This window comes from Colletotrichum fructicola, assembly GCF_000319635.2.
Source record: "Colletotrichum fructicola Nara gc5 chromosome Unknown KSG_Nara_v1_contig03, whole genome shotgun sequence".
Taxonomy (NCBI): domain Eukaryota; kingdom Fungi; phylum Ascomycota; class Sordariomycetes; order Glomerellales; family Glomerellaceae; genus Colletotrichum; species Colletotrichum fructicola.
The window spans coordinates 229,095-242,966 of NW_027094053.1; the positions used below are offsets into that span (position 1 = coordinate 229,095).

Consider the following 13,872-nt stretch of genomic DNA (forward strand, 5'->3'; position numbering starts at 1 on the left):
GGTCTCGTACGGCAAGCAATCTGTGATATGCTTGTAAGTGTGTAGTCGCCTCTCGGCCCGTCTACCGAAGAAGACCCTCGCCTTCGCTGGTCAGACTCAAGACCTGTCTTGAAAGAAGGAAGGAAGGACAAGGACAAGTCGAAGTGAAGGAAAATCGAACGGATATCAAAATGGCGGAAATTGTCAAGCGCGAGGAGCAAAATGCGAAGACCAACCCCGACGCGGTAAAGGCTGCGGCAGCCGCGAATGGCCCTCCAAACGCCAACGCTCTCCCCATCGATCCGAACCAACTTCTGTCTGTGTTGGGTCAAGCTGGCGGTATCATCATCAACAATGGCCAACCACAGCCGGGAACTCCAGGAACAGCTCCCCCAGCAAATGGACTGCCACCTAATAATAATGCGAACGTCCCGACGGTCACGATCTTCGTCACAGTGACCCCGTCAGCTGCGACCATCACACAGACGGTGATGATCATGATCCCGACAACAGTCACGGTCACTGCAACACTGGCGCCGGCGCCTCCTGTGATCAATCCTCAGCCAGCACCGCTGCCGCCACCGCCGCCAGCTACCAGTGCGGCACCACCTCCTCCTCCGCCTCCGGCAAACACCCCGCCACCTCCACCTCCTCCGCCAGTCATGAACCCGCCGCCGCCTCCTCTGCCTCCCATGAGCTCTTCGTTAGGTCTCGCGCCTCCTATTCCTCCCGGTTCCACTCCCCCTCCGACCGGCGCAAACCCATTACCACCTCCTGCCGCGGCTGTTCCACCCGCATCTTCTGCTTCTTCCAGCTCCATGCCCAAGGGCGCCGGTGGAACTCCTACCGCTGTTGTGTTGTTGGGTGTGTTTGGTGGTGTTGGTAAGTTTTTGTGATGAGCTTCACTTGAAATTAAACTGACATGGTTCGCAGCCGGTGTATCACTGTTGGCGATGGGAGTGTTTATCTACGGCCTGATGAGGCGCAAGAAGCAGAAGGCTGAGGCGGAGGTGAGTTGATGATAAGTGCGAGTACAATTGATATCATACTGACGTTCGCCACAGACTGCCAGTGTTAGTAGCCTGCAGATTGGCAGGCCGATGCCTAACTAAACTCTACGTAGGAATCGGAGGACGTGACAGAGATTCGGCAAATATAGATCACATCTAAATGTCAGCAAGACGACACTAGGCCTCAGGGGCGACGACAGGAAACATGCATGTAGAGTGGAAGACTCGAGGCAAGCTGATGCATGGGGAGTGAAAGGAGTTTTGGAGCGAGCAAAATTCTGACACCAAAAACTTTTCTTTGTGTAGGATATCACAAGAGCGATGGGAGCAATACAATTATTGTCTATTGTCTAGTATCATGTAACCCTCTAAAATCATAATGTTCCCTACCCGTCTCACGACGACTCTGATAGTGTAAGCCCATCCCAAAGCTCCTTCAAGTACTGTGCAACCTTGTCAGCAACCAGCTCGCTGTTTTTCTCTGTGGTGCAGAACGCATGAGGGAGTCCTCTCTCGTCAATCTCCACTCGTGCCCAGCCGTTCTCAATATGCTTCTCACGGGCTCGGATGAAGTGATCTCTGAAGTGGTCTGCAACCCAGTGGTCCTTCTTTCCAAAGTAGAAGAAGAATCTAGGCGTAGTTCTCTTCCCGCTGCCACTGCCAAGGTCATCCTCTTCGATCTCCCAAAGTTCCTTGTCCCACTTCTCCTCAGTGATGACCTTCATCTCATCCTTGCCCATATGCAGAGCCTGCCACACACTGTCGCGGCTCTTCAAGAACCCCGTCGTGACTTCTGCGGCTTTGGTGCCCATCCCTAACACGTTGCTTACAAACCAACGCAATGCAGCCGCGGGCCACAGGTCCAAAAACCGTTGCGCGATGACATGTGCGGTGTTGTTGAGCATTGGTGTCGTGCGGATGAGGTCCAGCCTCTTTCCTGCAGGAGACTGGGCTATGTGCGTAACCGTCGGGAACAGCAAGATACCCGCGTGAAGCTTGAGGTGCGGTGCACGTGAGGGGTCCTTGAGATGTCTGTGAAAAATCTCAAGCGCAATGTAGCTGCCCACCGAGTGCCCCGCTAAGATGATGAAGTCATACGGCTCGCCCTTCTTTCCCGGCGCATTCCGCGTCGAATCTGTTCGCCGCAGCGACGCCAGATGGTTGTAAACAGCCTCGATCTGGTGCTCCAGGTCGTACGGCGGATGCTCATTGCTGAAGGGCTCATGGCTGTCGTCGCGGAACCCAAACAGATCGCGGCCATGGACGTGGATGTGGCCATCCGCCCATCCGATGCGGGCCTTGAGCGAGTCGAAGAAGTCGGTGTAGTAGTCGACAAGGCCTGGGTTGCCCGGGATGAAGAAAAGGAGACCGTGGCTCGTCATCGTTCCTGTCTGTATGTATGCACGCTCTGATGAAGCCCGTCTCGCAACACGCAGCACGGCCCGCACAGATGAAGTCGGCTCAGTGCCAAAGACTGGTGTCGTCCGAAGTCGAAGTGAAGGGTGAAAGGAGGTTGATTGACGGGGGGATCCACCTCGGCAACGGATCGAAATTGCTGTTGTTTGCCCCTGTGTTTTGTGTTTTAGCGTCGTGACGGCGGCTGCACAGCGGCGATAACCGAGCGGATCGGCGTTTAAGCATGGCATCCGGTACGTATCTTTCATCAGTCTGGTCCCGTTGACGACCTTGATGATGAGTTACAAAGGCCTTCGTTTCTTTGACTTCTGAAATTAGACTGTTTGGTGACATCGCTCATCATTGATGCAGGTTCTTGTACAGCCGCGTCAGCTGAATACACGAGTAAGGAGGATAAGGCGTGGGCTGGAGACAACCTCTTGACAGACTCACGGGCCATGTTTGGTGGTGAGTTCCAGGCGCTTCTGAGAACTCCTGACTCGATAGACGGGCAGATGAACCATGTATATTAGTCGCGTGCCGTGATGTCAACCTAGGCGCACATTGCAAGATGATACTTACTGTCCTCGATGTAAGTTTGTGGTGTATTCCCTGTGGTATCCCAACAACGCCCCGACCATCTGCCCTCCCATGTGTACGTGCATTTTACCTCATGTTTACAAGTCTTCTCTCGCCGGACGCTCAATGCCTAGAAATCTTCTGAAAAGATATTCAGACCTTGAAACGGAAGCCCGGATGCATCCACCCAAGTCTAAACTCATGTTCCTCCTTGGACAAGCCATTCTGCCGGCTCTCATCCAGCCTGTAGTCTCGTTCGCCCCGCTCACGCTTCTTGTTCTCCCAGGCCATGTACAACGGAAGTGTAACACCGATGATAAGGAGACCAAATAGGCATCCAAAATTGATTGAATGCCCCTTGATGTATCTGCGTGTGAAGTCAGCATCGAAAACGTGAATCAAAGTGCGGAACTTACTGAGGCGCCTCTGTCTTGATGTAAGTGAATGATGCCAGGAATGCAGCAGTGTTTCCAATTGACAACACAAACCCCAAAGCAATGGCTCGCACGTAGTGTGGCGATGCGTTGATGCTAAGCCAAGTGAGAGCTAGAGGCGGTGTTCCATTGACTGCCATCGCAACGAGGAAGGAGCCAGCGTACTGGACCTTGGCGTTCATACCCAGCGGCGGCGCGCCAACGTTTGCTCCAATAATGAGCATCATGTATCCCAAAACACCGATGACACTGCATACGTTCAGAGGAAGGGCTGTCTTCCCGGACCTTTGACTCCAGAAGCAAATGCCGACTGTGAAGATCAGGGCGAGCAAGTTGGGCGGAGCCGTCATCAACGATGCTTGCAGACTTTTGTAGCCCATAGCAGCGATGATGGTCGGGAAGAACATGGCGAAACTGTAAATGGCCTCGATAGAGAAAAAGGCGCCGATAGCAATAGTGAGAGTGATAACGTTAAAGATGGCGCTCTTTACTGTTGCCCAGTTAAGAGGGTCCTTCGAAACGGTCGCTTCCATAGCTGAATCATTCTCATGCGATTCGCGATCATCCAACTGCTGGGGTTCCAGGAAGTGCCAGCGATCTTGGGCCTGCATGCGGTTGACAGCGAGCGCTCTCTCTACGGGAGACAAGAACTTTGCGTCGGCCGGTGTGTGGGGAAGGAAGAAGAACAAGGCAGTTCCAAGAATAACGGTTAGAGATCCTTCGACGAAGAAGATCCAAGGCCATCCATTGTAGTGTGCGACTCTGATCTGGCCAAGTCCGCCGGCTAAAAGACCTCCGAGGAATCCTGCTAGGGCAGTGCTGGAGTAAAATAGTCCGACGCGCAGGATAAGCTCGTCGGCCGTATAGAAGAAGCCAAGATATATCAAAACACCCCCAAGGAAAGAGCTCTCGGTCAGACCAAGAAATATGCGAGTGATGCATAATCCGGCAAAATTGCGTATGAAGCCTGAAGAGATCGTGACGAGCCCCCATGCGACGATCAGGGATGGTAGCCAGACGGCGCCACCAACACGACGCACAGCGAGGTTTCCAGGGATGTTGAATAGAATGTTGAGGATGAAGAACATCGCCAACGATGAGTTGAATTGGTTGCCTTTGAGTTTGAGATCCTCTTCGAGACCATTGATACGGGCGAGGGCAATATTTCCCTTGTCCAGGAAGAATAGAAGGTGAGCCAGAAACATTGCTGGCACCAGGCGTACATCGAACTTGCGTACAATGGTAGACCGCAGCTTTGCTTTGTCGCCGTCATCGATTGAGTAGATGCCTTGGATACGGGCGGTGCTGTGCTTCTCTCTCAACGAGGCGTCCGGGGTGGTATTACTGATTTCGGCATCGCTTGCCTTGCGCTCAATGTCGCGGGGGAATACCTTCCCCGTTTCATGACTGTCGCCGTGAAGATTCGACATGCTGATAGACGTCGAGTTGAGAAGCTCGATGGATATGTGAATCTACCTTGGTAAGGGTTGGCACTGTGAATAAGGCTTCTTGAATAGCTCAGGCAAACACCGGCAGCGGGGGAGAGGGATCAAATAAGGATATACCAGCGTGTAATACGAGAAGTAACGATGTGTGGACTGTAATGTTCCGACAAACGTAACACTGTGCCCCTCAAAGTTGACAAGATGGCAGCTCGGAGAGGGCCCCCTTTTTCATGGAAACCGGAGGACAGCGGTCGAGTGCAGTTGGCATTCAAAGTTGAGTAACATTTGCCTGCAGGATTCGCTGGCCCAAAGCCACGGGCATCTGGCGTTATTATTGCAGATGTGCCAAGTCCACATGGTATGTCTCACACCGATTGGACTTGGGAATGTCTTACCTGTGACTACCGAGATACCGGGGCCTTCCCGACCCAGTAAGGCTCGAGTAAATCAGATGGAGGAGACAAGCCCGTTACGGATCGTTTTCTCTCGGCATTTCGACAAACATACCGATATCGTCTTGGCCCAGGTCAAGAAGCCATCATTCCCAGACAATTGATCATCCCCTCTTTCTCCAACGTGGTACAGAATTTCAGCTGGTTTCACAGAAGGGCACCTGCATGGCTGGGCGAACTAGGGTTGACGCGCGAGTGAATTGTTGGACGGTTCTGAGTTTTCGAGACAATAGGGAAGCACAATCGGTAACTTGCATCCTTCTGTGCCACTCGCGTCCCCATGCCAAATGAGATGTGCCTTCTGAACACAACCTGGAATGGTCATGGAAAATTGCGGAGCGACATGAGAACGCCATCATTCGTGTCGTCGCACATGTGTGCATGGTTCAGGACGATCGGTTCGCACTGCAAGATATGATAAAGACCAGTACCGATCCAGACTACGGCACCCGCGATTCCAGCAAGCCCCGATGTACGGTAAGTCTCAGGCAATGAGTTTGTTGGCGCATACCAGACCAACGCTGCTGGCGGTGTGTGCTTTGACAATTTTCGTCTTGGCTGATCCTCTGCTCCCGAGTCCCGTCTGCTTATCGCGAGAAGCTGACCTGTCAGAAGTTGAAGGGACACTGGCGAAGTTCTCATAAACAAAGGGGGCACGTTGTGGCTAAAGACATCAGGACCTCTCCTGTCTTCTCATCAGTTGAAAGTGACCACAAGATGTCTTTCCCACTGCATTCCAGATTCTTCTTGGTTCCGAGACAAATTCTGCTTTTTCTTGTTTATATGTTACCCAAAGTTGTACCACAGGTGCGTTCCTTCTCTGCTGTTTCGTAAATGGCTTGACTGAATGTTGCTATACATGATCCAATACCATAAAGAGCGGCCGTTTATGTGATATCCAATCTTTCGCTGAAGAGCTTGACAGAAAACAATCGATCGTACATTCAAACCAAGGATGACACTGACAATTCTTGTCGACCGTGACTATGCATCAAGCGGCTTCTGCCCAACCCATGAGTAGTATGTGCCATAAGCGTGCACGTTGCGATCCCTCAGCGCGCTTCGTACAGACACGAGGAAGACTTGGATCTCCGTGTCCGTCATGCCTAACGTCTTGAGTGGCTTGCTCGCAGCTGCGCCAAGCAGATCCTCCATAATTGTGCGCATGTACTCGCCGACGAGGTTGAGGATGTTGTTTCTAGGCCAAGTGCCAATCGGCACTTTGTAGGCTGTCTTTCTCACGTTGACAAATCCGGCCTGTTCCATCAGTTCGCCGATTTGTGGAGCAACCCGAATGTCAACGTTTAGCTTGAGCATTGCCTCGTGAAGAAGGGCCCAAAATTTGATAAGGGCCCAGTCATCTGGCATGGTCCCGTCGTCACAGTTGACGTTGGAGTTGAAGTCTTGGGTTTCAACCCAAGCACTGGGCTTAAGGTTACTACAGCTCCGGAGTCAGCAGGGCGTACAGGGACTTCGGGGAAGAAGAGTCCTACGCGAAACAGCGTTCCAAGAGCTTGGGAAGATTGTGAACCCAAGTCGCAAGGTTGCGCATATGGATGAAATCAAAGTCCTTGTCAAACTGAGATGGGCGGCTCTCTATCAGTAACAGTCCTTCATAGGTACTGATAGTAACACACAGGTTACACCTACCAACCACTCGTCTTCGACGTCATCTACTATGAAGCGCACATTTGGCGGAATCCTTTGTAATGTTAGAATAGGACAATAAAGTTGGCTTAGATCTGCGTATGACTTACCAATCAGGTTGAATCGGGGACAAGTCGGCGCCAGTCACCTCGGCACCAGGGTACTGGTCTCCAACTGAATCAATCATCTCAGCTCCAGTCGACCTGGATGGGATCTCAATACTATCGTTGACATACCTTCCATTGCCCAAATACCTTTAAAGTATTGTTAGCATGCATCTCGCCGCGTTCGGACTTGCAGGATGACTGTACCAGTGCCCGTTCCAAGGTCGATAATCTTTTGGGGGTGATCGCCGATCGGGGCATGGAAAAGCTTCCCGTCACTCAACTCCAGTACCATGGCATGCTTCATGTCTTCACGGTTTTGTTCTGTCTCATCGTTGGGAATTGGATATCTCCCATCGCGATAGGCATGATACCTTGATAGACCTGTCAGTCCCGATGCAGTGCCGCAGCCAAGTTGAGAATATCTCACCTCCGACCGTTGGCAAACGCATGCCTCTGGATACCTGATGCTAGCGAGGTCGACGTTGATGAGCGCGCATCCCAGTCCTCAGGTTCAGACGCCTCTTCGGGCGTGGCCGTGTCGCCCACCTCAATGAATTCGGGCGGCTCTCCCGCTGCTGTCGCCGAGTCGGCACCCGGTGTGGCCATGGCGATGTGGATCAGTGCCGGGGATCCTCTGTGATCTGCAATCTGCAATCGTGCGGCGTTTTCGTGGAAATGCGACAGCTACACGACGTGCAGGCGGGGTAACAAGTGCCGCCCACGGGAGTCGGGTGTCAGCTTCGCTTTAAGACGGCACCTTGCGACAATCCGCATCATCCACAGCGAATAAAGGAGCCGCCGCTAATGATTCTTCAATGGTGGCTCCGGATACAACGCGATTACCTAACTACGCGTAAGTCTCCGCTGATGGTTCCCAGTTAGCGTTGTGATTGGCGCATGTTTCAATGACCTCAAAGTCCGCTGGGGCATGACTGGGCCAGTTTGCCGGAGTAGGAGATTTTGTGGATATGTCCGGTTCGTGTCGGGCTCCCACAATCCGGGTCTTCCTACTGTCACGAAAGGGAGGCTCCCGCGCATTCCGGCGCATCGCCTGATTCGCACCTTGGATTGAAGTGTGGAATGGAACAACCTGAGATCGGTAGCTCAATTCACCCCATTCGATGTATTAAACGAATGGGAATTCCGAGGCCATTCCAATGTGTGTTATATGCGTAGAGACACTGCGGGCTTTCATGCTGACGAGTGACGGAGGTGCGAAGTAAATGGGATTATCTCAGCTCATTATCGCCTCTACAGGCTCAGCACTATGAAGCTCATCTTTCCTAGGGCATCAAGTCAACACGTAGCCAATTTGAAAGCTACTGTTTGTAGGCCGGGAAGCAAGGTCCTTCGTGATGTTGTTTACGGGGAGCCATGCGCTATGAAGGGTTGAATTGAATGGTTGAAGAGACATTTGATGCGAGCATCCAATCTGCCATCGTGGATTTGACTCCCCAGAATTACCGGAAGGGCGTCCGGACGAAAATCCCATGACGGACCCGGTATCTGGACCGCAAATATGGGGCATCTCGGTCCTGACGGCGCCCGGGATCCAAGCGAGCGCCGAATATGTAAAACAATTGCTTACCCCGGCTGTGAACCACATCATACGATCAGGGATGTGACAATTCAGGCGGTCGCTTCGATCAATTGTACGTAATTTGTCATTCCGATGAATATGTCAATGACACATGTTTTCCTATCGGTGAATAAGCAGATGAGGAATTGCATGATCGGTGATTGAGCTCAGAAGCTCGATCATTGTGCAGACTTTGCCAAAGCTTACCTCTTGTAGATCACCAGCATATACCAAAAGATTGTTGAACCTCAGTCAGACAAGAAAGGTCGCGTTCGCTGTCTCGTTCAGTCGCGGAAAACTCGCGGAGAACTTCCTCAATTGACTCGGCCCGCATGATATGAACCACTTTACTGGGCCGAGTCAGGAGAATCAGCCAATCACATCCTACCAAAGCCGCCTTCAAAACGCTTTAGTCATCAAAAACTCCGAGCGACACTCCGCTAGCTCTTCCGGTTGAGTCTCCGATCGCCCGGGTAATCATCGGGGCACCGTCACCGGCTTCCCCGCCCCGCCGTTCTCACCCATCGGATGCGAAAGCGAGGGCGGGCCAAGTCAAATCCGCTGACCGTATTTTAATCCAAGATGACTTCTTCATCTTCTTGAATTTCAAGTGGCCTCGTCGGACACCCTGATTTTGAAAACGACAGCGCGCAGTCGCGTCTCCAATCGCCATGTCACAAACTGCTACAGAGACTCGCGTTGACACACGTCACACGGCGTTCGGCCCGGAGGCGTACGAGCTCGGCCGTCTTGGCTCGAACCACGGCCGCTCTGTTGGAGATATCTCGCCCAAGAAAGACGGCCCCGAAGAGCACCAGTCCATCGACTCGAAGGGCGGTGATGTCACCCCGCCACCGAATGCCCATGGAGAGATTGAACGATGGAACTCGCCGAAAGGCAACATGGGCCGGCTCGCTTTCTGCTTCGTCTCTTTCATCATTGCCGGAATGAACGACGCGGCAGTTGGTGTAAGTCATCTTACCTCTTCTTGACCCGCAACTCTGACTGACAGTTTACAGGCTTTGATCCCATATGTATGTCATGCTCTCATATTCAAGACGCGGGGTCCACAATGCTCACTGATGAACAGCTCGAAACCTATTATGACCTCAGTTACACCATCGTATCTCTCATCTTTTTGACCCCATTCGCCGGTTATTCCGTCGCGGCCTTCACCAATGCTCGCATTCACCAGAAGCTTGGCCAGCGGGGCGTCGCCATCATGGCGCCCATTTGCCACATTACCACCTACATCATCCTCGCCCTCCATCCTCCCTATCCTGTTCTCGTCATTGCCAACACAATCAGTGGTTTTGGTAATGGGTTGACGGATGCATGCTTCTGTGCTTGGATTGGCGCAATGGACAAGGCGAATACCATCCAGGGCTTCCTGCATTCGTTCTATTCCGTAGGGGCCCTGATCTCACCTCTTATCGCGACGTCCATGGTGGTCAAGGCTGAGCTACCGTGGTACAACTACTACTACTTCATGGTAAGGAACACGAATCCAGCCAATAAGAGCCTGTGCTAACCACTTCTCAGGTCGGTATGTCCGTAATTGAGCTGGTCGGTCTGACCATCACCTTTTGGCAAAAGACGGGCGCTGTCTACCGCGCTGAGCACGCGCACGAGGATCAGGAGGGCGGTGCTGGCACCAGAGCTGCACTCAAGTCCAAAGTCACTTGGCTCTGCTCCCTCTTCTTCTTTGCATACATGGGTGTTGAAGGTATGTCGCCGAAATACTTGGCGTCACTTTGCGCTCATAGCTAATCCCATCCCCAGTTGGCCTTGGTGGCTGGATCGTCACTTTCATGCTGCGAGTCCGCAAAGCGTCTGCCTATGCTTCAGGTGTCTCCGCCACTGGCTTTTGGGCCGGACAAGCCCTCGGTCGAGCGGGTCTGGGCTTCGTGACTGAGCGCTACGGCGAAAGGTTGTGCATCACCATCTACTTGGCCTTCTGCATTGCCCTTCAGTTGTTATTCTGGCTCATTCCTCAGTTCGTCGTCTCGGCTATTGCTGTGGCCTTCTTGGGCTTCTTTCTGGGACCCATGTTTCCCGGTGCTGTGATGATGACCGCCAAGCTACTTCCTAAACATATCCATGTGAGTGCTATCGGATTTGCAATGGCGATTGGTGGCACCGGCGGCACTGTCTTCCCCTTCATCATTGGCGCGATTGCGACTAGCAAGGGTGTCGCTGTGCTGCAGCCCATTATTCTGGCTCTCATTGCTGTGGTCGCTATCGTATGGCTGTGTTTCCCTCGCATTAAGAAGAGAGATTAGGCGTTTACACTGGGCATGGCTCTGTAGAGTGGCACAATAGACTAGAAGATCATTGGATGTCAATAACGGGGTAGGATAATCAGCCCAAATACATTTCCAAAACGTCTCTCGAAGTAATGCGACGTTAGAGAAGCACAGGAATTCATGCAAGAAGGCCAGGTTGTAGGGAGAAAATCTTGTTCAGTCTACGTAGTAGACGGCAGATTTATATACAATGCCTCCAAATATCCAGCTCTGGCAAAACATTTCGACCCCATATGTACACATTAGGGGTGTATATCAACTGGCCATCGCCGTCACTCATATATACTGAGTCAAGTATTTACAAAGAAAGATGCGTTCATCCCACCACGTTCAATCCACGTCTCACAGAGCCGCTTACAGCTTCTGACCAGCGGTGCCGGGGATGGTGCCGGCAACCTTGCTGGAGCCGAGCGCCGCAATCTTGTAGGGCAGCGAGGAGGAGGTGAGGGTGCCCTTGGGGGCAGAGTTCTCAGAGCCGCCGAGGTCGACATCCTCAGCGACAGCGTAACCGGTCTGCTTGGAGTCGGCGAAGAAGATGGCCTTGGCGGGGCACTTGTTGAAGGCGGAGCTCTGGACAAGGACCTGGGCACCCATGCGCGTGTTAACACCCGTGAGGATCAAGCTGTCGTAGTAGTTGTTGACGACGTGGACGATACCGAAGCGGACGAGGGGAGCGCGGGAGTTGACGTTGAACCAGTGGTTGTTAGCGTAGGTGACGTGGAGCTTGCCGGTGTCCTCGCCGCTGTTGGAGTCAGAGTGACCGACCAGAGATCCCTTCCACTGTGTCTCTGTTAGTATAAGATTGAGATAGAACTGTGTATGATGGTAAACATACGTGGTCGTGGAAGTAGACGTTGGAGACGGTGATCCAGTCCGCACCGTGGGAAACATCGAGGAGACCGTCGAGATCGTCCTTTCCTCCGGAGAGATCACCGGAAAGGTCGCAGTGATCAACCCAGACATTGGTTGACTCGTCAATGCCGATGGCATCACCGTTCGTGGCCTTGACACCGCCGATCTTCATGTTGCGGACGATGACGTTCTTGACCTGGCGGATGTACAGACCGACGCCAGTCAGGGCTGCAAACAGCCAGTTAATCTCAACCAATCTACTTGATTTGATACAGTATGCCACTTACAGCTGCCCTTCTCTCCGATGATGGTCTTGTCAGCGGAGACACGGACCTTAGCGCTGCCGGAGATGGCACCGGAGACGATGATGGTCAGGGGGCCCTCCTTCTTGGCAGCAGCGACGAGCTCGTCGGCGGACTTGACGGTGACGGTGTCACCACCGGCACCACCAGTGGTACCTCCGTTCTCCGTGCAGTAGCCGATGTTGCAAGCCTCGGCGGCCTGGCGGCGGGCAAGCTCGTTGCGAGCACTGAGGATGTTGGTAGGCGAAGCCGCAGCCAGGGCAGCCATGAGGGTAACGGCGGAGAACTTCATCTTGATATTTGTACGGGGTTGTTTGGTTTAGGTTGAAATAAGAAAGGATGTCAAGATAGTGTGAACCGAGTGACTAGCACTGGAAATTGGTCAGAATAATGAGACAAACTGAAGGTAGAAAGAAAGACTGAAGAAGGCGCGAATGAGGAGCAAGAGAAGCTGTGGGCACAAACTTGGGACGATAACTGAGGTCTTATATACAAAGATCGAAGATCCGGAATCTTGGCTTCTAGTTTAGATGGGGTATTTCGTGATTCCTGGAAGCGGCAAATGAGATCAACCCACGTTGATTTCCAGAACCACATCAACCTATCGCATGCACTCCGCAGCTCCATCGACTCCCTTGATTATTTCCCCGTCAGCAAAGACTAGGGTAGCCTCAGAGGAACGCCAGGATGTTGGGAATCTCGGGACGAAAAGGCCGTGGACAGAGAGCTGGCTGTGACCGCCCGCCGTCAGATCTGATTGGCCTCACACAAGACCGTCACATTGAAATGAACGGCGCGAGTAAGGAGGTTCACTTTCTGGTCCCTTACGGCTGGCATGTTTGCCAGAACCAGTGGGCTGGGCATGGCTTGACTTCCTAAAGAGTGTAGGAGACAAATAGAACGGGAAGGGGTCCGGCAGTACCCAGCCTGCTGTGAGGAGTCCAGAGCTCGTTTGCGATTCGGTATGTCATGAATGTACTGCGTAGCTGTGGTACTGGGACGTTGTCAACTGGGATGCTGGAAAGAACAGACGAAGTGAAGAAGGTTACAGGGGTTGGGAATAGGCTCATCGGATGACTAGCAATTACCCACTCATCGTCGAAACCACGAACCAGCCAGCCCCCAAAATGGGCAGTACCGCTGCCCAGCACGCGATGATGTGACGCTGCGCTAGAGTTGCCAAGCGTGCATGTTTCAAGCGTTTGAAAGTGCGGTAGCGCGCGCGGCATCTCAGAGATAGATGAATGCCAAGCACTCATCCAAATGAACACGCGCTGGCTGTTGGAGGAAGAACTTGAATGAGAGTGTCGCCGTGCAGCTACAGCGGGAGCCGTCGCCTATCTGAGCAGATGTGTTGCTGATCGGATGGGGGAAGACATGGGTGTTGCGTGCTGTGGTCCTGAGGAGGGGGCAGACCCCTGTTCCTTAACACAGTGAGACGCAATACAACTGCCAACCCTTCTCACCTAAATACGAGCCAATAGTCTTAAGAACGTGCAACGACATCTCTACGACCGTCTTCCCTGGCATCGAAAGCTTGAACACAGTCAATTCGATTTTTCAAAAACCAGATAGTGAGATTGCGACCGATGGAGTGAGAAACAAAGTGAGTGAGCGAGAAGTGTGGTCTTGGCGTGTAGCACTATGAAAAGGGGGATTGGCCGCCAAGACTGCGAATATTGGCATTCTGCATTGGCAAAGTCTCTTGCCAATCACCCGCAAGTTTTCTGCGCACCTGCCCCTCTCACATCTGTTTCTCATCTCTCACCTTTCACCAGCTCGACT

The 13,872-nt window shown here is 52.7% G+C and overlaps 6 protein-coding genes across 6 annotated transcripts; 2 read left to right on the plus strand and 4 right to left on the minus strand.

Annotated features, from left to right (window-relative positions):
• Nucleotides 1-170: 170 nt before the first annotated feature.
• On the plus strand, nucleotides 171-1,138 carry CGGC5_v004812 (uncharacterized protein; the record flags this gene model as incomplete). The annotated part of the gene is made up of 4 exons (XM_032028603.2): nucleotides 171-861; nucleotides 913-989; nucleotides 1,044-1,052; nucleotides 1,103-1,138. 4 exons carry the CDS (start codon nucleotides 171-173, stop codon nucleotides 1,136-1,138), a joined length of 813 nt encoding a protein of 270 aa, XP_031893505.2.
• A 246-nt stretch (nucleotides 1,139-1,384) lies between these two features.
• Ldah (Lipid droplet-associated hydrolase) lies at nucleotides 1,385-2,371 on the minus strand (the record flags this gene model as incomplete). The annotated part of the gene is made up of 1 exon (XM_032028614.1): nucleotides 1,385-2,371. One exon carries the CDS (start codon nucleotides 2,369-2,371, stop codon nucleotides 1,385-1,387), a length of 987 nt encoding a protein of 328 aa, XP_031893504.1.
• A 745-nt stretch (nucleotides 2,372-3,116) lies between these two features.
• Nucleotides 3,117-4,827, minus strand: CGGC5_v004814 (putative transporter; the record flags this gene model as incomplete). Its single annotated transcript, XM_032028625.1, has 2 exons — nucleotides 3,117-3,330; nucleotides 3,380-4,827. 2 exons carry the CDS (start codon nucleotides 4,825-4,827, stop codon nucleotides 3,117-3,119), a joined length of 1,662 nt encoding a protein of 553 aa, XP_031893503.1.
• A 1,451-nt stretch (nucleotides 4,828-6,278) lies between these two features.
• Nucleotides 6,279-7,654, minus strand: CGGC5_v004815 (Secondary metabolism regulator LAE1; the record flags this gene model as incomplete). The annotated part of the gene is made up of 7 exons (XM_032028636.1): nucleotides 6,279-6,732; nucleotides 6,788-6,873; nucleotides 6,945-6,996; nucleotides 7,052-7,115; nucleotides 7,178-7,195; nucleotides 7,253-7,419; nucleotides 7,476-7,654. 7 exons carry the CDS (start codon nucleotides 7,652-7,654, stop codon nucleotides 6,279-6,281), a joined length of 1,020 nt encoding a protein of 339 aa, XP_031893502.1.
• Nucleotides 7,655-9,298: 1,644 nt separating this feature from the next.
• On the plus strand, nucleotides 9,299-10,909 carry CGGC5_v004816 (Bypass of stop codon protein 6; the record flags this gene model as incomplete). Its single annotated transcript, XM_032028647.1, has 5 exons — nucleotides 9,299-9,595; nucleotides 9,647-9,661; nucleotides 9,718-10,119; nucleotides 10,170-10,353; nucleotides 10,410-10,909. 5 exons carry the CDS (start codon nucleotides 9,299-9,301, stop codon nucleotides 10,907-10,909), a joined length of 1,398 nt encoding a protein of 465 aa, XP_031893509.1.
• A 378-nt stretch (nucleotides 10,910-11,287) lies between these two features.
• Nucleotides 11,288-12,379, minus strand: plyB-1 (putative pectate lyase B; the record flags this gene model as incomplete). Its single annotated transcript, XM_032028658.1, has 3 exons — nucleotides 11,288-11,713; nucleotides 11,769-12,013; nucleotides 12,073-12,379. 3 exons carry the CDS (start codon nucleotides 12,377-12,379, stop codon nucleotides 11,288-11,290), a joined length of 978 nt encoding a protein of 325 aa, XP_031893508.1.
• Nucleotides 12,380-13,872: the final 1,493 nt, after the last annotated feature.